Here is a 23,764-nt window from a genome sequence, read left to right on the forward strand (position 1 = left end):
TATACTTATAAAAGTTAGTATGAAATTCTTAAATATTTTAGCTACATGTACTTGTGAATAGATTATAGTCTCTCATATTTCTGATTAGAAAGGTTTGCATGTTTTAATGTAGTCTGATGTTATTTTAATATGTATATGTGTATAATTATCATGCAAAGTGAGACTTAAATAAACATATCTTATCTTATCTTATCTTACTTGTTGAAAGTTAAAAGCTGTAATGACACAGGCTAGTAAGCAAGAACATTGTGCTTTCAGAAAAATATGTTTTATATAGTTCAAATATACTGCTTATAGTAGCTATAATGTGGCTCTATATATAAGGCCTAGAAAAAATGTTTATTTCCGGTATCCCGACCTACCTTTAACTTTTATGGCCTTAGAGAATTTTTGTTTAACTTTTTAAAAGTAGCAAAACGGCACTTTTTATGCTTTAAACATGGTCAGTGATGTTAGAAATCAACTTACTGGTGCCCTAAAGGCATAACCTCTTATTTGTATTAATTTGTTGACACAAAAATAATTTCCGAAAAGTCCCACAATAAAAAGAAATACCCTTCCCCCACAAAAAAAAAAAAAAAATTAAAAAAAAAAAAAAAAAAAAAAAAAAAAAAATACCGACCAACCTACCCAAATTGTTTTGAGCATGTTATCGGAAACAAACAATCTTTTTTAGGCCTAGGCAAGTAAACTGTGGTATATATTATATACTGATGAAATACTTCACCAGCAACTATGTTTTAATTTAAATTAAACACACTGTTGATATTTAACAAAATAAATTGACATTTGAGAAAGTAAAGTGTACTCTACTATTTATACTATCATATATTTTATAAACAAGCATGTTTTAATACAAATTTAACATTCTGTTGATAATAAAAGTATAAGTAAGTTATTTATTATAGTGACATGTGTAAACAGTTTTACATAACTAGGACATACAAATACAAATAAAATACACCCGGCCCAATGGGCCTATAAGTCACTTTTAAACAAGTAATCATAAATATTACATGAAGTCACAAATGAATACAAATATATAATGTAGTAATAGCTCTGTCTTTAAAATGAAATATTAAATTATAATAGTGATGTAATATGTTTGTTCAAACTTGAAATTGATCTATTCATAATAATACGATGCAAGTAATATTATCTCTACTTTTTTAAAGTCAAATTATCCATATAGACTATGACGTCTGTACAAGTACGCTTTGACAATGTACTTTGCCAGTGTGCGAGGTTTGTTATTAATCAAATAAATCAATTTTCCAGAATCAGTCTTTGAGTCGAAGTCAGTTGTACCATATAGTTCACTAAAATATTCACGAAGTATGTGTCTATAGAAAGAGCAGCATATCACAAAATGTGTCTCGTTTTCGATACAGTGATCATTACAAAAACGACATTTTCTGTCTTCTACTCGTTCCCCGATGTACCGGCCAGTCTCAATACGTAGTGGTAGAATACGACATCTTAGTTGGGCGAGAAGGGATCGTTCATTTCTTTTCAGATTTAACTTAACATAATTTTCTGTCTCAAAATCTGTTTTGAATGAAACATAAGTTTTCAATTTAGACACACTTTCAATACCGTCTTTCCATATACAACTGTGATAATGATTTATCTTTGAGAGTGCTAAGTCTAGATTGATAACGGTTTTGTTGTTGAAAGACACGTCAAGACCAATTAAGGATGACATTTCTTTTAAATCACTGCACCAATTATTTGTACACAATCTGTAATCCATTTCAAATACATTTCTTGTCAATCGATTCTCACTAAACGATAATAGTCTGTTCCAATAACGGATAATATTAATCCACCGTCTATAGTTTCCCGGGAGCCATGCGACGTCTCCTGTGCTTGCAAGTACAGGTGCGAAACTATGGACGCCTAGATAATATCTGATTGCCCGATGTTGAATGTTTTCGAGACATTGAAATTTCCGGTATCCCCAAACGCCCGAACAGTAATCCAGTACTGGTACTACACACAAGAAGTACAGTTTTTCAAAGGTTTTGATACCGAGAGACTTTAACTGGTGAACTTTAGAAATGGTTTTTTCCGAGTGCTCTCCCTGCACTTTTTCCGAGAGTGTCAGCGTTGTACATGAAATTTCCGTTTCTGTTGAATACTACTCCTAGATATTTATATGTCTGAACAATTTCTAGGACATTGTTTCCTATTTTGAAAACATTATTCGTCTCTAATGTTCTACCTTTCCGGAAATGAACACATTTTGATTTTTCAGTGTCAATTAAGACACGCCACCGCTTGCACAAATTGTGTAAAGTATCTAACAGTATTTGCAAATCGTCTTCTGACTTTGCCAATAAAACAATGTCGTCTGCATAAAGTAATGTAGATATCTTTTTCCCTCCTATATCGAAACCAATGTTCAAATCATTAATTTCCTTCACGAGGTCGTTAATGAAGATGGAAAATAGTGTCGGGGAAAGATTGTCCCCTTGTTTTGCGCCAGACTTACAGTCAAACCATTCTGTCAGTTTGTCATTAATCCTAACACAGGAGATAGAATGTTGATATATATTCCTAATAGACTTGTAAAGCTTCCCGTCAATTCCATTAAGGAGTAATTTATGTAGCATCATTTCACGACTGATAAAGTCAAAACATTTCCGAAGGTCGATAAAGGCGGCGAAGACAGTCGAATTGTTCCGAACTATACCGCTCAATGTGAAGACATGATCTTCACATGAACGGTTTTTCCTGAAGCCGTTTTGTTCGTCTGCAAGTAGCAGTGTTCCTTAAGTAGTGTGTTAAACGTTTATTCATGAAAGTACTATATAATTTACTGTCACAAGATGGCAGACTCACACCTCTATAGTTCTTTGGGACATGGGGATCAGATGCTGGGTCTTTATGAATTGGACAGATAATTGCTTTTCTCCATATTGATGGAATCAGACTTGAGTCAAATATAAGCTGAAACAGCTGATGAAGTACACTTATTACTGGTGGAAATTTCAGTACACCGTATGGAATATTGTCATAACCGTATGCTGACTGTGATTTTGCTTGTTCTACTACTAAACATATCACTTCAGTGGTAATAGTCTTATTTAAGCAATCATTTGGTGTATACAATGGGTCGTCCATATTGTTCTCTAAAGGAGTTGTGTGTGTTTTTCGACGTTCAAAATGCTCCGTATTAAATTCCGTATTATCAACATCATTGTATAGATTTTCCTGAAGTCCTTTCTCCATTTCTCTAACACCAATTTTTTTCATCGCAGGTTACGTTTCCATCACAGTCAACGATTTGTACTGGAATTGATTTATTCGATCTCGGACCAAGATAACTTATTTTTTCCCAGAATTCCTTAGGGTGTGTGGTTGACATTGTTTCAATATCGTCTGCTAATGAATTTCTGTATATGCGTTCCGTATTTCGGAGAGTTTTATCGAATTTGTCTCTGGCTAAAATATATTCCCGTCTTGATGCTATTTTCACACTTCTAGCCTCTTTACATTTCAAGAATAATTCTCTTTTGCAATTAAATCATTCCATAGTCCGGATAATTCATCATTCCAATAAGGTTTCTTATTTTTAAACCTTTTATTATTTCTTACGGAACAATATTTTGGCACAGTTCTGTCCATTTCTGATAATATAACCGCACATAAGTTATCATAAATTTGATCAACGTCTGACTGAAGTTCTCTGCTATTTTCTATTTGAGAGATTAAATCAATCAAAGCAGCTGTCCATGAAATTATCGGGAATTCTGTTCAGTTTGAAACGGGGGCGTTTGATCTCCAGATCAGTGTATACAGTCTGACCCACATTATGATGGTGTGAGATATTAAAGTCAGCAATCAATGCGGAATGATCTGGTAACCGTGACCGATCTCCCAATAATACGTGCAGATCGTGATTTTCAACAAAAGAGTTCATTGTTAAAACTTCAAATTTGTGACAGGTATTAAAGCAGTCTAGCGGGACACAAATATAATCGACTACAGCTTTTCCCTTTCGTGACACAGAGGTGTAATTATCCATCTTCGGTGAAAATCGCCCATTCAAAGTACACATCTTTGATTCAATTAAAAACTCTATTAGCTCGTGGCCGTGCTGATTAAGTCCTTTGTCTTATAACATTTCTTTTTGGTATTTGATCTATATCATAACGCACATCAGACAGGGATCCTATACGGGAGTTAAAGTCTCCGCAAACATACAGAGCGTCATAATCACTATTTGAATAAATATGCCCAAGAAGATGAGCATAAAGTGTCTGACAGATAAGCAAGTAAGGTGCATCCTAAAATTTGTACCGATGTTTGTTTTACAAACAAGCATGTTTCGATATTAATTATACAGTGTCACACTGTTGATATTTTTACCTCTAGCCACATCAAACTGAACCCGTACTTTAGACTTACTTATTGCCAAGTCAACCCCAGCTGTTCAATTATCAGCTGTTTACAAACACGTGGTCTCCTAATCCGCTACTGTTAGATCTATATATATATCCGTATTTCCGTGATAAAGTACATGTAAAATCAAACATAGTTTTCCCAATGTTTTATATGTAAATCCACACCTGCACAATCGTAACAACTCCGCAGTCACACAACGTCGAATCAACGTTGTATCAACGTTGAGACTTGATCGTGACGTTGATCAACCTAATGTCAACCTTCAGCAACTATAGGAGATGCTCTGTTGTAGTTTGGTCGCTACATAACGCTGAATCAACGTTGAATATTGGTCATGTTTCAAACTTCTTGCAAGGTTAAGGTAAAATGAATTGCTTTGAAAATTGTTTCAAGATCAATACTAACTAAACTAACTCGTACATTCAGAATGCCGGTATGACATTGAAATACATGTTATTTAATGTTTCTTAAGTGTGTGTTTCTAGTTATTTTTACAGTTGTTAATAAAATTCATAATTACTGGCATATATTTCGACTTAATTACGGTAGTTATTCTTTAACAGTGTCTTCGATTTTCAAAAAATAAGTCTCAGATATTCTAAGTTCAAAATAACATCCGTAAATAAAAGGTAAATTAGAACTTAAACGCAATTCCAACTTGAGAAGGTGCGCAAAATAGTTTAAATAAATTGACAAACACCGAAAAATGATTGCAGACAATTTCTCTTTTCTATCGGTCACTATGTTATAATATATAATTATATACTATATTTATCAAAATCAAGGGCTATATTCATAGACAAAACTCCAACCTCACTCATTGAGTGCACTCAAATAAATTGCCTAAAGGTCACGTCTTTACTCAGGAAAGATTCGCTTTGTATTCATAAACTTAAGGTGAGTGACAGTCAAGTCAACTCCGAGAGTGAGTGAATGTTGAGGGAGTTTCTGGGGATACTTGAGTGTTTCTCAAATATTATAATGAAAGTTTAGATGATAAATTTACAATATTTTATTCAATTGAAGGTAAGATAAAAGTGTCGTGTATATATGTAAACCGAAAGTATATAAAAATACTTATTTGTATAAGGTATTTTGGAAAAAAAATATTATACTTTTTTTAAATACATTTTATTGAGGCTCATCAGTTACTCCCGGAAACACACGTCGTAATAACAGAACAGAACAGAACAGTAATTTATTGATATAACTTGAACATGTACAGTTCATATAAGAACAAAATATACTAAACATGCATAGCAATGCGAGAGTGAACAATAACAAATATTAACATTTCACAAGCCGAGATATCGGTTAATTCATACTGAAAAATATAAGCATTCCCTCAAGTTTAATGTTATAAAAAAAATATATCTATTAAATTTCCTTTTTTAAATGACATCGGAAAATGATATATTTGTAATAATTGAAATTTACGCGAGCTGGCTTTCGGGAACCAACAATTAATGGTACGCGCATAATTCACTTGTAGTAATAAATTTCAATTTCAGCGAAAAATAAACTCATGGATTTTTGAAGTATAAATTTCATTCTATTAATGCAGATGAGTAGACTGACGGACGGATGGACGAACGTTCATACATATGGGTATTTATGTGGCTACTATTGTATTCTATCTCTTCGTTAAAGAAAATTAGCCACACAAAACCTTACGGAATGAATGACAGGTATGAAGAACGTATTATCAAAACAAATGGACGGGCGGACGGACAAACATACAGACAAGCAATAAAATGACAACTTCCGACTAAAAAAATAACGATCATCACTTTTGCATACCATTGAGGTTATTGTCATATAAACCGTTATAATCCGCTAAATCCATTGTGTACAATGAAACCATTACTCGAGCTGTCCTTCCGAAAGTTAATATTGACTGGGATTTATGAAAATGACATTCAAACTCCACTCACACTCTCGCAAGGTCTACTCGAGGCCCATTTGAGCGATACTTACCCAAGTTTGAGTCAAGTGTAAGTTAGAGTAACAACTATGAATATAGCCCCAATCTGACTAAAGTACATCTCCTATTACGCTACGCATAGGATCTGAGAACGACCTATGCATAGCCTCGTTCTGACGACCCTTTAGCTAACCAATCATAGCCTAACTTACAACATTATGCAAATGTACCTGTAGCCTTGACTTTTGATATTTACAATTCTTATGTCGTAATGTGTCAGATAGCCGATTAGCTCAGTCGGTAGGCCACTTGCTTTGTATGCGAGGGGTCCCAGGTTCGAGCCCTGGAATGAATGCACATTTTTCTTACTCATTGACGATCGAACAAGTCATCTAATTGGTTAAAATAAAAATAGCAATACTGGAAATCCAAAATATACAGAAGACGTATGTGAATGGGTCGTTCTCAGATCTTCGTTTAGAAGATCAAGTACTTTAGTCAGATTGAATATAGCCCCATGTCATGTTTTTTTGAGCATTCATCTACCATAAGCTCTTTATAAATAGGATTAGTGTGTAACCTTTTAAGGGATTGCTTGCCTTTGTGCCTATTGGTCATTTATCCCCTGATATCCTAATCCTATACATTATTATTCCTTTTGCAAACAAAATTCTCTCACAATCCTGTTGGTATTGCTGTACACATCTTTAATGTTATAGTTTTACATGTAATAGTTGGTGAGAAGGAAAATGAAGGACTGTTCGTGCTTCCTTGTACTAATAAGTACACTAGATATTATTCTGAGATGCATTTCTGAATATAGCACCCATTTATTGTTTCTATGTATAATGGCTATGGAAGAGTATTTAGTAAACCTGACATGAAAATTGAACATACGAAATCAACTATGAAGGCCATTTCAAGTAATGAAAATTTCATAACTTGAATTTTAGTTGGAATGATTTATCAATAATTAGCCAGATGACTTTACACTTTCAGAAAAATGCTGCACATCATTATGATCTCAAATGAGGATTACTGGACATAAAGTTGGACTTGATGCAGTTTGAATTTTTTAAAATCATGAACATAAGAAGTGAATAAGTCCTCAACCATTAATCAACGTTATTTCAACGTCTAACCAATCCCAATTTAGTAGTTACTCAAGTCCTTGACCAACTTTCAAGTCTATAGATATATCAACCATTGACAATACAGGATCTAACAATCAGTAATAATTTTTCAACCTAAATTAAATAATACTTGGTTTACTTCAACCTGAATTCAACGCGTTGTTTCAACTTTCAAAATCAAATGTAAATCCAACCAAAATTCTACGTTGAAGTTCAACGTTTATTCAACGTTGGTTCAACGTTGCTGTGCCTGCTTGGGTAGTACGTATAATTACATTTGTCACATTACACATTCCTGAAAAAAACACTCCATAACTCCGAATACACGTTTTTTTTTTACCGATTTTTTCTTTAGCCTATTAATCATAGATATCTCTTCTCTCCCTGCCTGCGACTCGCAGTCGTCCTTACAAAAGTAGTAAACCGTCTGAACACAATAATCAAAATAGTTATCAACTTTGACACGAAAATAGCTTAAATCAGCTTAGAAAAGAATCTTTATATTAAATAATTTGCAGCACTGAAATGCAGAGCATTGAGGAAAATAATTTCGGCTCGTCTAACCAACTGGCACCAGAACAGAAAGAAAATGCCTCTGTACATGTTATACCCTACCCCTAGGTATTCTATAGAACCATGGTCATGAAGGGGAAAATATACTAACCCGTTTCAATCGCGCATTTCATATCTAAAACACGCAGTTCGGTAAATGTGTACTGTGGATATTAAAGAAGTGGTAATTTATCTTCCATTGTGTACCGGTCACATTTCTTCAATACATCTTATCTTAGAAAAACAAGGCGTAGTTTATACTTATTTCAACGTTACACAGATAACTTGCTTGAACTTCCCTGGTGAAGTTCCGTTCTAGATTACAAAACCATTCTGATTGGCTGTTGTAAAAATGTATGTCAATCGTCATTTTACTACACGTGTTCGCTAAAATGTGAAAATGCAGTATAATGTGCAAAATGAATAAAATAAACAGAACAGATGCAGACCAATGTACGATTTCAAATTAAAGATCATATACAAGATGAATTTCATTCATCATTTCGAGTTTTAGTGTAAAATTGTGATTTTTTAAAATTCTGTTTTTGTTTATTTACATTTCGCCAAACATATGCACACTGCCGTGACCTCTAGACCGGATGTTCATTAGAGAAGGTCAAGCATGTTTTTCTGTAACGTTGTCGAAAGCATAAAATATGTTGATAATCTCAGCAATATTGAATATTGAGACAATGTTACTGGTGCACGATGGAAGATAAATTATCACTTCTTCAATATACTAGGTACCCATTCACTGAACTGCGCGTTCAAGATGAGAAATGTACGATTGAAATGGATATGTGCTCTTTCCCGTTCATGACCATGGTTCTTATAGAATACCTAGGGGTAGGGTATAACATGTACAGAGGCATTTTCTTTCTGGTCTGGCGCCAGTGGTCTAACCGGAATGTAAAAACACGATATCAATGTTGTATTGTCGTTCTCGACACTACGACAACACGATGCTGTTGCGTTATGTTTAAAATGTCATATTGTCGACCGCGACACCACGATAACACGATGCGACAGGACGACAATATGATGCGATAGCACGAAAACACAGTGCAACAGCACGACAATAAGCATACGCATCGATAATGCGATATTAATGTCGTGCTATCGCATCGTGCTGTCATGCTATTGCATCGTGTTATCGCATCCTGCTATCGTGCTCTCGCAACGTGTTGTCACATCATATTATCGCAGGGTCGCTCTAACACGATGGCCCTATCGGAACACCATAGGAAGGAGATGTTCGAGTGTGATATCCATTTGAAACAATTTACCGGATCGCATAATATGTTTCGTCATAAGAATTCCGGACATAATTAGACATAGATAATGATGGATTATCCAGTTCGTCAGAAGCAGACTGATAAAGAAATGGACACCAAATATAATGATGGAGAAAATATGGAGGAAAATGAGAGTGTTTATCCTTGGATAAGTCTTGTAGAGGAATCGTTTAAACAATATGAACCAGTGTTCGAAAGACGTTCAGAGACCAAATCAGCGATAATAAACTAAACGAAAAACAATCACGGAAAAACATGACAAGTCAATATCACAATGTCTTGGAGAAAATTGCTTGGTACAATTTTATTGATAGAGCTATTTTAATGACAGCCACTAATCTAAGAGATTTTTATTATTTCGAACCAGATGAAGCTTTGGAGTATGCAGTGAAAGCGGTTTCTATTTGACAAAATACTGATGTCATGCCGATCATCTAAATGACGATGATGACAATGACAATGATAAATAGATATTTTGTGCAAGACTGTAAACAATGATAAATTAAAAGTGCTTTCTATAAATATCGTATAAAATGTACAATTAATCTAAACATAAATTATATTAAAATATTTTTATTTTAAAATGTGTGCAAGAGAAATAAAAAAATATGAGTGATAAAGATTTTTTGTTGGTTTTAGAATTCTGTCATGTGAGGAAGCCATGCAGCTGGCTTACGGAAGGTCGATGGTATTCCAAAGTGTCCGCCTGTCATTGAGTAATGCCCGGAGAGGCAACTAGGGTCTTCCTCAAACATGAAAAGCTGAAAAATTGTCATATGACCTATAATTATGTCGATGTGACGTTAAACTTATGAAAAACATATTTAGGGATACATCACACAACTGAAAGAGGACGACGCAATGTCACTGGAGCGTTCGATTGATTATCGCGAACAGGCCGCTTCCACTCCGACTGACAATGCCATCGAATCGGCATCATTTAAAACAAAATCCGATGAAGCGTATGGTTGAACATTACAACAGACAACAGGCAGGGTTTCGGCCTTTGAAAAACTGCATATATATGTGCAAGTACGTTACGGGTACATTTATTCAATGAAGTGCAGCAAACAAAGCGGACGTAAAGTGACGCCATCAACGTCAATGCGTACCCATCGAACCATCCAAAAATTTAGATATTTGTAATAAAACACATTATTTTGTGTTATTCCAACAAGAATAGTTGATGTTTTTGTCATTTAATTGAAACATAAACAGGCCTAAACAAGAAATATCTTTAAAAATGATGGTCGGCGAATTGTAATAAGGAAAGAAGTTTATGAATTTTTAATCTAACATTCACCTTTCATCGTACATTTTTCAAATTGCAAAACTAAACACCGCACTTTAACAATTTAAATGGTTCTCTTTTAATTTTTCGCAAAGGTTTCGTAGGGTTGCAATTTTGTTTCGTTTATCCTTAGACGAATAATTACAGCAGTAGTTTGATGAAGATTCATGAAGCGGTTCATGAGAAGAGGTCATTAAACGTGTTTATATTTTTAGCTAAATTGGTCCCTATCCCCATTTGTAACAAAATAGCAGGAGACCTTACGATATTGTTACACATCGAGTTTGATAAAAATCCATTACATTTTAGTGGTTAATGCGAAGAAAGGCATGTCTACTTTTAGCTATAGTGGTCCCTAATAGGGCCCAAGTTCCTATATAAATAAATTTGGAAGAGGACCTTATAATGATGCTCCAGACCAAGTATGACAAAGATCCACCAAGCTGTTCATGAGACGCTGTATAAAGGCATTTCTAGTTTTAGCTCTAGCAGTCCCTAAAAGTGGTCAAATGGCCCAGCTGAACAAAGTTGGCTGCGGGCCTAATAAAGATGCTACAAATCAAGTTTGATTAGAATACATGAGAAAAAATCAATTAAAGGATTTTTTTATTTATTATTTTTACTTATTTCTAAAATAGGCCAACTGATCCCGCTTTAACAAATAGCATATTCGCTATTCATGAATCTTTAGACAATGACGTCACACCCATAAAAAAGTGAAGGTCAAGCAAAACATACAATTGTAATTATTTCAATATTTCTGTTTCATAAGCAAAGTTTGACCGACAGTTTAACCGTAGTCATATCATATAGATAAACTGTATGCAGCGTACCTTCATTTCAGTGTAATGAGATTCAGTCATTATATAGCATATATATAATAAAACAGATTTCAACTGAGTTCAATATTTGCATACCATACTAAAGAAAAATATTCATATATAATAAATCAGTTAAATAATTTATAACAAATATATCAAAGCAAACAAGTACTCATTTTAATATGCAATCTGGATAAGTCATAAAAGCAAGAAACCTTTTTCATATACAGACGACAATTGTAACAAGGAAAATCTTTTAAAAAGCACTTCTCTACATAAAAGACTCTTATCACACCCTTATTCATGTGATACGCAGACCGTATTCAGCTCTTTCTTTAATTTGATATATGTTGGTATTTGAACAGGTTTTTATCATATTTATTAAACTTACTTATCATTTTGAGATATATCAATATTCTTGCTAAATATACTGAGCCAAAGTTAGCTTTAAAACTGTGAACAGCGTCGTTTAGGATAAACGCTTTGTCTACATTTCACTCAGCGTAGCACAATCAACAGAGTGAAAGAAATTGACACTCTCGTCCAATCAGGCAGAGTGTTGCATAAATCTTCCATTTTGATAAATCATCTATAATGCGTTATCAATTAGTTTGATTTGCAAACTGAAGTCACGTGGCATAGGTAACGAAAACGAATTTAGACGGCGTCGCCGAAAAAGTCTTTGTTTCCAGTAACATGCTCAGAAAAATTAGGTAGGGTAGGTTGGAATTTTTGTTTTGATTTTTTTTATTAAGTGAGACTTTTCTGAAATTATTTTTGTGTCAAAAAATGAATACAAATAATGGGTTTTGCCTTTAGAGCACCAGTAAATTGATTTCTTATTTAACTGACCATGTTTTAAGCATAGAATATGCAGTTTTGCAACTTTTTGTTAAAGTTGAAAAGAAAGATCTCCAAGGCCATAAAACATTTGGGTCGGGCCAAAAATTTAGGGTAGGACGGGATACCGGAAACAAACATTTATTTATGCCTAAACAAACATTTACAATAAAAACAACGAAATATGTATTTAAAACTTAACAACAATTGATGAGTGTAATTCTACCATCAGTAGCCAAAACTAACTGGCAGGTAAGCACTTTTGATCATCTTATGTAGTGCTCAGACCTGTAGGTATACATTTCTTGCCATTGCCATCTATACATATTTTCTGTTCCTGGTATGCTATCAATAACATGAACATGTATTGTTATTTTAGATTTCTATATTAATTAAATTTTTTTCATAAACACATGTAGGGAGAAAATCTTTATAACTTGGCAAAAGCTGCGAATTGTTTTTTTTATTTTATTATTTTTCAGCACATTAGACACCCACTAGAATATCGGTGCCTATAGATCGATTTATGTCAAGCTACGCCCCTGTAGTGTGTACTGTAAACTGAACACAGCTAGTGTTAATAATATTATTGTCTGTCGCTTAATAACTGAAATACTTGATTTACAGAATACATAATCTCCTGATAACAAAACAAGTGGACAATATTGACGATCTCATTCTTTGTTTACATACTGCTGATAACAGTAGTGTATGGCTGTTTGTAATTACCGCCTGACAAAACGATTAGCTGTCCAAAATCGAAAGTAGAAAAACCAAAAGTAACAAAAATAGATTATATTTTCTGAAAACGTCACAAAATTACTTGTTTACAAAGGTAAAACAAAATATGTTTTAATTATTTATTTAAGTTATAAATTAGATTTCAAATTAATTAACATTGAATGAGCATTTTATTAACACGATTAAGATGTACATTGTTTTCTTTCGAACGGAGTTAAATATTGCAAACGAGGCTGTGGTATGCCGCCATTTTGATGGCGTGTTACGATTTTTTAACAGTAACAATAGTTATCATATATAGTGAAACTGAATGGATAACTGAAACTAAGATGCCTTCAAAACAATCGAAAAGCAATTTTCTTAACTGGATTAACCTTTCTAGAATGTATCTGCAAATGTGAATATGGCTACAACGGGTACGGAAAAGTACAGTAGGATTCTTCTTACTTTAGTTAAAGGAGGGACAAAAGTCACGAGAAGGTTCTTCGAAAAACGTGTTAAAGATCTCAGTCCTGAACAAACCATCGATGAGTTTTTAGCCAGACACAAAATTGCGATATTACAAAAGAAGCCAGGTAAAAACAAAAGAAATATCTATTTCCCGTCCACAGGAAATACGGATCTGGAACAATGGGACTTAAATATGTTCTGTTACATATTGATCGAAACATGCGATTTGACGCCGACCTTGTGCATGTACGTTGAGAAACTGCCAAAGATCAGGAATAAGCTTTGTCATTTGAATGAACCAACTCTTGAAGATGTAAAATTCCAAGATTACAAGGACAAAATAAAATGTTGCTTTAAAAACTGCCTCAAGGAAATAGATGACGCGGAGTTCAAAAATGAAATAAAGCTACTAATCAAGTCATTTGCATCTGGTCCATTGACACTGGAGGATACGCTCAAATCAATTCACACCTTTTATCACATGGAACTCGATCAAATGGAAAAATTAGATAAACTTGACCAAGGTAAGTGAGTATCAATTATAAAGGGAAATCGATTTTTATTAAAACGTTATTATTTAGAGGAAACGACAGTTTAAGAATGTTCAAAGGTATTTCTAGTAACCTTTATTCTGCTATTGGCAAGTGATTCTGCCTTTGCGACCAGTGCAGACCAAGATCAGCCTGCACATTCGTGCAGTCGGATCATGGTCTGCAATGTTCGCTATTCAGTCTGTAAATTCTCAGTAAACGCCCCTTCGAATAGTAAATGGTATTACCCAAATTGAATGATGGACCAGTCAATTATAGAAATTTAGCAGGGTAAGGGTTAATAGGCAAGATTTTTACAGAATAAATTTAAGCTTTTGATAAATGTGCAACTTTTACAGTGCCTTACAAATTACAGCAATAAACATAGCTGACGACCTTTATATGTATTTTCTAGGCCAGACGGAAATGAATGAAAAACTTGACAGAAATCTCGAAAAGCTTGAAAGTATTGAATCACGCTTGCCACAGGGGACACCTGTTGATGTCCCGGGTAAGTTCTTCACTGAATTACAGACCTACCATTGTGCTGTAAATGCTAACCATAAAGAAATGGTTATTTTCATCACAGAAAATGCAAAATTAGCTTTGATCAGCAGAATATGTGCTAACAGAGATTGAATGATCCATGCACAACGCTTTGCTCCACAAGCTTATAAAATTCATTTTTCGAAATTAATTGAAACATTCAGTACATGACATGATATTTTTATTAATAGTAACTACAGTTTATTTGGTTAAATGTCTCGTCAAGTTTGACAACATGGATTTAATAGTTTAAATTTCTCTCAGTTATCATAAACCCAGAGTGCTGGTTTATAATCATGTAAACATTGATTTGGTTATTTATGAAAGGAGACATAAAATAAAAACCTGTATAAAATATCAGTGCAAAACAATTTACATTGTGTATAAAATAACTACCACTTGTAATTTTAATCTTATCACGACTCTAGGATTTATTAATACTTTGAAATGGCACATTTTCTGTCGATGAGAGTGTAGGGATAATACACGTTTTTTTGTGTATTAACGCCTGCAGAAGCCCTTGGGATATGTTTGTGACCTCACAAACATATCCCAAGGGCTTCTGCAGGCGTTAATACACAAAGCAAACGTGTATTGTCGCTATTCTTGCATAAAAAAACATTACACGACGACTAAATGCATTGTTTTCATATGTGATGACTTGACGATTCCGGTACATTTTTTATTTACCATTCTTGTTGTTCTTGGAAACGGTAAACATGTTTTAAATATCCACAACCGGGGCACACATAACAACAACACTACTAAAAGCGTGATTTGAAGGTTTTTGAGCATCTTATTTTTACTTTTAGTTATTACAAACGTTGCATTACATATAATTTTGCATATAACTTAAAAATTTGATAAACAGGAACACAATTATTTTAAGAATAACAACTTTACATTCGAATTATTTTGAATACGAACAAACAGTGTACGGATGAGTACGAAGCTAGTGACTAGCTTTCGAGGTTTATTATATGAATTCTGCGAACAATCAGGTAAAAACAAACCGACTGATACTAACAAAAGTCATTAATACAATACCTAAAAACGGGCAATAGCACAAGTTACACGCGATACTTATTTATTCACAGTTATTTACAATAACTGAACAGACGCTTTGTAAAGGGAGTAAACTCTAAGAGAAGCTAGAGCGTACATTGATGGGGGCAGTACGTTTGGGGTTGGAAACTGATACAGCTAAACATACTATGGATTACATTGTGTCTATAATGCTACAAGAAGAGGTTATTATGGAAGAAACAAGATGCAGATGCCAAATATATCAGTCTGCGCAGAAATACATACATACGTCCCTGGCAAAGCATTTCAAAAATAAAAATCATGTATTAACAGCACGTGAATTGCCTTGTTTGCACACGATTTTTCTCCCGTTTATACATGGGCGGATTCAGTGAAAAAAGTAGTTTTTATGCAAGAATATTGGAACAAAATTAGCGGTTTTCATATTACTCTCGATTTAATTCATGTCCCCTGTATGAGCTTTTATGTGTGTCTGTCGGTTTATGGAATAAAGCAAAAGGAATGGATATGTTCTAACAGAATGCATCATAAGCTTGCCACAGTATTTGTAAATACAAAAAAAAAATGTAAAATGCAACATGATTTATCACAAAAATATAATTATCGTCAGCAAAGAATAGTTCAAACTTTTAAATTCTAGTTTTCGTGTAGAGTTTATAATTTTGTATGTCACCGAAAACATAGCCGTTTGCAACTGGCATTTAATTTATTTGCTCCCTTATCTTAAACAGTCCATTCGACTGCTATTTTAAAGCATTCTCTCTGTAACCCCGCATGCTTTAACATGTAAACGCGCATGATTGGGACAAAATGAATACGGCCTATCAAATTTTTACACTAGGCATGCATTTAAACATAAATATTCGAAACTTACAACGTTTATTGAGTAACATAACATTATACACTGACTGACCGGCAAGCAAATCAATATGTGTTTATTTACATGACATCATAATAATTGTTCAAAAGTTTTTATTTTTAAAGTTTCCACTTTCGACAAATCAACATGTGTTAGATGCTGTGGGATGTATGAAAACAAATATCAAATTCCTAAATTCATGTATTAAAATCGTAGAGAAATACGATAATATGATTAAAAAATGATATAAATATCTTACAGCCAGCGATCTCCGATCTTTGTCTTTTACAGGTGACTTGCCGAATTCTAATCGGTTTCATTTATCCGTCTTTTTCCGAAAGTGTCAAAAAGGTTTTGTATTCCATCTTCTTTAACTCAGAGGGTACTGTTGTACAAAAAAGCTGTTAAACGAAAGTAAAAAACAATGCGTCCAAGAAATGGCCTTCGCGGTCTCTAGTTGATCCATGACAACTCATGGTCTCACAAACGTGCCATCGTTCAAAAGTTTCTGAGAGATGAAAAAGAGGTACAAATTAATCACTCCGCTTTTTCACCAGATTTAAATCCTTGCGACCTTTTCCTCTTTTCAAGACAGAAAAAGATATTGACTGGATGCAAATATTTATCGATTAATGCACTTTGGAGTGGTATTTTTCATTAACTTTAGACCATACCAAGGGGAGACTACTCTGCAGCGTTCACCTCTTGTATTTCGTGACTGGATAATTGTTGGTAAACGCATTGAAAGGATAAACTAAATTTAAAGTCTGTACACAGACTGTGTACTATATTCCAGCATGATTTGCCATTTTTCAGAATGACCGTCGTATTTGATATAAATGCAAATGCCTTCTTTCGTATTCGATGAAAATAAACTATATCGTAACAGCAGTCTGTTTTGATTGTGCTATATATATTCATTTATTTCTGTATATCATGTGTTTATACAGTTTTGCACATAACATCAGAAAAGTAAATTTGTGTAATTAAAAAATGAACAAAATAACTAAAACATAACTTATAATTCATCAATAACAACTTTGAAAGTAATAGTTTATTAACCTTGTTTAATGTGTGTGATAAAGCTGTACTTACATATTTTGAAATGCTATATATGCTTTATGCAGGCATGGGCATTGTCATCAGTGTGAACAGTTGCAGCAACGACAAAGAAAAAGAAGTTTTGGGCGTTTTAGTGAAACATTTCAACCAGATAATAAACAACAAGGAATCAACTCTTAAGGAAGATCTACCAAATGGTGCCTTACATACCATAAGAGAGGCAGTTGAACAAACGTTCCATGAATTTTTAAAGATGGGAAGGCATATTGTCAAAGTGGAACAGAAGTGTATTTTACTTGTAGTGAAATGTACATCAATTGGCAGTTTTGTAAATCTTTTACGAGATTATAGGAATGATGCTCTCACAAAGCAACTCTCCGGACTTGAGACGGCCATTAGATCCTTGGATGGTTGTGAAGATGTTGAACTGGAAACCGCAATCGACAAAGACGAATTTTGGAGAGTCATGGACGAACTGGGTAGGTAACTTTACAATAAAAAGCAGTCCGACGATATTTTCTGTTGCGAAACATTGTACAATACAATGAAAACTTTCATTATTTTTGTCAAAATATTATTTGAAAAGATGAAAGCGGGTCAATATCTTCTACTCAAATTTGCATAAATGTTTTTTACCTTGAAATACGTTTTCTTCGCTTCCCGTAATTCAGATTCATTTAATAACAGTTACTAGAGAAAGATTAAAATAGAAGACGTAAATGTTGCATACTCCTTAAAAAGATAATAGTTCTGTATTTTTTTTCATGTATAAAAAGGATTCGTTTAAGGTACTGGACTCGTAATGACACTCGGATATTTTCTGTATAATTACGTGTTCTTGTTAGGTAATTCGACATTCTTTGGATGCTAATGTAGCTGTCATCGCGTAAAAACGGAGAATACCGAGACGAATAAGAACATGTAATTTACCGATTCTAATACGACCCGATTTTTTTCCCTATTAAACAAAGAAGACTTAAACTGTGTCTTATTTTGCAACACATGCACTAGCTGTTTGTACGTCACAGTTATTGCGTAACATCGTCATAGCGGCGCGCAAGAAAATGAAAACAGACACATATTTGGTGAACATATTCCAAGATGTAGATAATAATCCCTTATAACGTATTAGAATCGAAATTATATATCTCAAACAGTGATTTGCTTTTGAATAAAATCAGTGTTTGTCGTTCAGATTCGTATTATTATATATCACTCGGGCTGCGCCCTCGTGATATAATTCCTTCACATCTGAACACCAAACAATGATTTTATTCAATGACAATTCACTGTTTTGGATATATTATTTCTTAATTAAAAGTATGATTATGGGTCAACTACCATTAGATCACTTGCACGAGCACCAGATTATAAAATTATCTTTTTATATCTATACTACAGTACAGTAGTAAAGCATCTTATAGTATTTAATATAAAAAGATTACCATCACTTTTGGTTCGTTAGTTTGTTAGTAAATTATTAATTATATTCTGTAATGAAAGGTGAAATAAAACGTACATGTAACATATAAACATTTAAATGTCTTGGACGAATGCCTTTTTATGTCTCATATATTTCATGTTAGTATCGACCTTAGACGAGCAAGTGCAACCAAGTGAACACACCATACAGCCATATATGGGCCACTGCAGCCTCTCTAGTCCTTCACTCAACACAAACAGAACGAGAGTAAACGGCTTAGGCGATATACATTTAGCTGAAGATACTTCTCAACAAGCAAGGTTAAATGAGAATTCTATTCGTCTGACAATAAAATGTGCAACACTTTCACATCGGCAAAAACTACAGGAATATTTTGAAACGGGTGTTTTTGAGAATGGAATGAAGCGCATTCAAACAGAAATTGGAAACCAGTTAAAAATACAAAATATGTCAATCACAGCACAGTTAGTCAAAGACGGCATTGAGTCTGAAAAAGGTTAGTCAATTTTATTTCAATAATAAAAAAGTTTGAACACTTATATAGAAGCTATTATCTTGCATAAGTAGATACATTATCGCTCGTAGTCGCATGATATATCCCTTTTTACATTGAATATAAATCTAAAGAACTTTGAACCCGGTAGTTGATAGGTGTTGAGGTGCGGTAATATTAAACGACGAAGCTATAGACGTTTTAATTCCTGTTTTGTAGTGATATAACGGTATGTTATATTTGAAACTGCCACAGTTTTAAACAGTGGAATTTTCATTTTATAACTTTTTAGCTCAAGGTGAGCTTTTGTGATCGCCCTGTGTCCGTCGTCCGTCGTCAACATTTTGACTGTTAACACTCTAGAGGTCAAAGTTTTGGCCCAGTCTTAATGAAACTTGATCAGAATGTTACCCTCAATAAAAGCTTGGACGAGTTCGATATTGGGTCATCTGGGGCACCAGAATGTCTAGTGGTCAAGACATAATCCCTTCTTCGGAACGAAATCAAGGTTGGAATCATAAAGTCTTCTGGCAAAAATATTAAACCAGAGTTCTGAGTGGAATTCATTTTTTTTGAGCAATTCTGAAAGGGGACTTCCTTTCAAAACTTCAAAAACATCCCTGTGAAGTTTGATCAAAATTGGCCAAGTTTGTTAACACTCTAAAGGCCACATTTATGACCCTATTTTCATGAAACTTGGTCAGAATGTTTATCTTAATGATCTCTAGGCCAAGTTTAAAACTGGGTCATGTGGGGTCAGAAATTAGGTCACTAGGCCAGTTCAAAGGAAAATCTTGTTAACACTCTAGAGGCCGCATTGTATGTTTGAAACTCATGAGAATTGGTTAGAATGTTTTTTGTGTGTGTGCTATTGATGACATGTTGGCTGTATTACTCAGGTGAGTGATCTAGGGTCATCATGACCCTCTTGTACAGTTATGACACTACACTTGAACATGAAAAAATATGATTTTTCCAAACCATATATCAATAAATATGTAAAAGTATATAAATACCAACAAAAACATAAAGATATGCTCTCCGCAGTATAAACATTGTGAAGTCATGATACTGAAATAGCAGTACAAGAGACTACATTTATATCATGTCTTTTTATGCCCCCCTTCGAAGAAGGTGGGGTATATTGGTTTGACGATGTAGGTCGGTCGGTATGTCAGTCGCCCGTAGACCAATCCGTTTCCGGATGATAACTCAAGAACGCTTAGGCCTAGGATCATGAAAGTTGATAGGGAGTTTGATCATGAGCAGCAGATGACCCCTATTGATTTTGAGGTCAGTAGTTAAAGGTCAAGGTGACAATGATCCGGAACAGTTAAACGGTTTCCGGATGATAACTCAAGAACGCTTGGATCTAGGGTCATAAAAGTTGATAGAGCGGTTGGTCATAACCAGCAGATGACTCCTATTGATTTTGAGGTCAGTAGGTCAAAGGTCAAGGTCATAGTGACTCGGAACAGTTAAATCGTTTCCAGACGATAACTTGAGAACGCTTGAACCTAGGATCACGAAGCTTAAAAAATAGGAATGTTGGTCATGACCAGCAGATGACCCCTATTGATATTGAGGTCATTAAGGTCAAAGGTCAAGGTCATAGTGTCCTGGAACTGTTAAACAGTTTCCGGATGATATCTCAAGAACGCTTGGGCCTAGGATCATGAAAGTTGATAGGGAGATTGATCTTGACAGTATATGACCTCTATTGATTTTGAGGTCAGTAGATTTAAGGTCAAGGTCAGCATTGACCCGGAACAGTTAAACTGTTTCCCGACGATAGCTTTGGACAGCTTGGGCCTAGGATCATGAAAGTTGATAGTGAGGTTGGTCATGACCAGCAGATGACCCCTACTGATATTGAGGTCATTAAAGTCAAAGGTCAAGGTCACAGTGTCCCGGAACAGTTAAACAGTTTCCGAGTGATATCTCGAGAACTCTTGGGCCTAGGGTCATGAAGGTTGATAAGAGGTTGATCATGACCAGCATATTATCCCTATCGATTTTGAGGTCAGTAGGTTTAAGGTAAAGGTCAACATTGACCTGGAACAGTTCAACGGTTTCCGGACGATGACTTAAAACACTTAGGCCTAGGATCACAAAACTAGATAGGGAGATTGATTATGACCAGCAAATGACCCCTATAGATTTTGAGGTCAGTAGGTCAAAGGTCAAGGTCACTTTGACCCAGAACAGTAGAACTTTTTTTGCCAAATAACGAGAATGCTTTGGTCTAAGATCACATTTCATACGAAGGTCACTTATGACCCATAATTATTGATTTGAGGTCAGTACATTAAACGTCCAGTTCACAGTGACCAAATAATTTCTGTTCCTTGTGCAGTTACTGAATGCATCATGGAGGGATTTCGTGTTTTATGAGCTCTTGTTAGCATTGATTTTGTAAAGATACTGCTGTAATGTCCATTTCTTAAGCTTGTTATATCCGCTCTAGTCATTCATATTATTGAGTGGTTAATATGAGTGTTTTCCGCCTAATCGTGTTGTGCTCTTACTTCAGCAAAAGAGGTGTGAGATACTTTGTCCGCATTACTTTATATTGTGTGTCATTGTGTTACGGCTGAACGATTGACTGAAAACTTAATTAAGCTGTCTGCGAAATAAAATGTTCTGTGAATATCCCACAAAAATTATGGAAATTATAGAAATTCTGAATGTTTATTTACATTAAATACTAGTATTTGAAAATCTCGTGTGGGCGGTTATAAATTATTTTTGTTATAAACTGCCGAATGTATCTATGTGAAAAGTATGTTATTAAAACGATGACTGAATATGAGCATTTTAAATACACTTACTGCATGGATTGAAATATTGTCAATAGGCAGGTCTACCAGTGTAGAGGATACATGTCTAGATAGTGGCGAGGACGACAAAGGCATAGCTTATAAGTTTGAAGAAGCTGCAGGCAATGTGAATCAACATCCAAAGAACAACGTAGAAATGAACGAGTTGCAAAGTGATTTAAAATCACTGTGTGATGTAAATACCTTTCATAATAACTTTGTGTTTTACAATAAAGAGTTCGGCGGGACCTCCATGACCGAGTGGTTAAAGTCGCTGACTTCAAATCACTTGCCCCTCATCGATGTGGGTTCGAGCCTCATTCGGGGCGTTGAATTCTTCACGTGAGGAAGCCATCCAGCTGGCTTACGGAAGGTCGTTGGTTCTACCCAGGTGTCCGCTCGTGATGAAATAATGCACGGAGGGGCACCTGGGGTCTTCCTCCACCATCAAAGCTGGAAAGTCGCCATATGACCTATAATTGTGTCGGTGCGACCGTTAAACCCAACAATATAAGTAAATAAAGAGTTCGGCACAGATATATTTCACCATTTCTTTATATAACATTTGTATTTTCCTGGAAAAATATAAAAAGTACTTATCAAATTAGGTGCCTTTGTTCTGTTAGTTAGCAAAGACAGAAAACAATAAGTTCATCGTGTTTGAAAAATGCCTTACATGTAAAACAATAACCCCATATGACCGGTCGTATTTATAAAAGAATCTACATGTAAAGTAATTGAAGAAAAAACTATTTGTTCAAACTGAGTCGTTGTCCCGTGATGTAGATACGTTAGGTCCCTTGTCCAATTAATATGTGAAACGTTTTGTTTAGTGTTTCAACCCATTTCATTCTTTGGACCCTCTTATTTCATGATTATATTATACATGAAATCTAATCTTCATGTGGTGCCTTGATATGCTTTTAGGAAAACGTTAGTGACATTAATGAACACAAAGAAGTTAAAAATGATGATTTGTATACCATCGGATCTTCAAAAGTGGATCACACATATCTGGACCAGGTCGAAGACGAAACAAGTGAGACTGAAGACACATATACAAACGAACGCCAAAAGAACAATTCAGAAAATCAAGAATTTCAAAGTGATTACGACATACAGTCAGATGTAATTAAATTCTATTCGATCTATTTGTTTGCCGAAAATCAGTTATATTGTCAAAATATGGAGTCAAAAGCAAAGAATTGCGTACTGGACTAAATAAAATCTTTAAGGAGATCCTTCGAAAGAACAAAACGCAACCCAGCAAAATAATGTTACACTTTTATACCTAGATATTTTGTCTTCGGTGACGAGGCCGTTAAAATTGGTTGTAAATATGAAAGAAGGTATTGATATTTGTGCTAATGTAGCATTCTTTACACCTAACAATTTGACAAACAATATTACTATATTATTTTTAGCTCACCTGCTCAGGTGAGTTTTTCTGATCACTCGATGTCCGGCGTCTGTCTGTCTGTTGTCTGTCTGTCCGTCAACATTTAGC

General features: G+C 34.5%; 1 protein-coding gene across 1 annotated transcript in view; it reads left to right on the plus strand.

Annotated features, from left to right (window-relative positions):
* The first annotated feature begins 13,077 nt into the window (after positions 1-13,077).
* The window catches only part of LOC123524794 (helicase with zinc finger domain 2-like), a 45,458-nt gene continuing 34,771 nt past the window's right edge, over positions 13,078-23,764 (plus strand). Inside the window, exons 1-6 of the mRNA XM_053538373.1 lie at positions 13,078-13,981; positions 14,403-14,498; positions 17,567-17,980; positions 19,088-19,441; positions 22,296-22,453; positions 23,185-23,385. Coding sequence (XP_053394348.1) covers positions 13,411-13,981; positions 14,403-14,498; positions 17,567-17,980; positions 19,088-19,441; positions 22,296-22,453; positions 23,185-23,385 — 1,794 coding nt within the window. The 5' untranslated portion in view covers positions 13,078-13,410. The remainder of the gene's footprint in view (positions 13,982-14,402; positions 14,499-17,566; positions 17,981-19,087; positions 19,442-22,295; positions 22,454-23,184; positions 23,386-23,764) is intronic.

This window comes from Mercenaria mercenaria, chromosome 3 (genome assembly GCF_021730395.1).
Source record: "Mercenaria mercenaria strain notata chromosome 3, MADL_Memer_1, whole genome shotgun sequence".
In the NCBI taxonomy this organism is placed as follows: domain Eukaryota; kingdom Metazoa; phylum Mollusca; class Bivalvia; order Venerida; family Veneridae; genus Mercenaria; species Mercenaria mercenaria.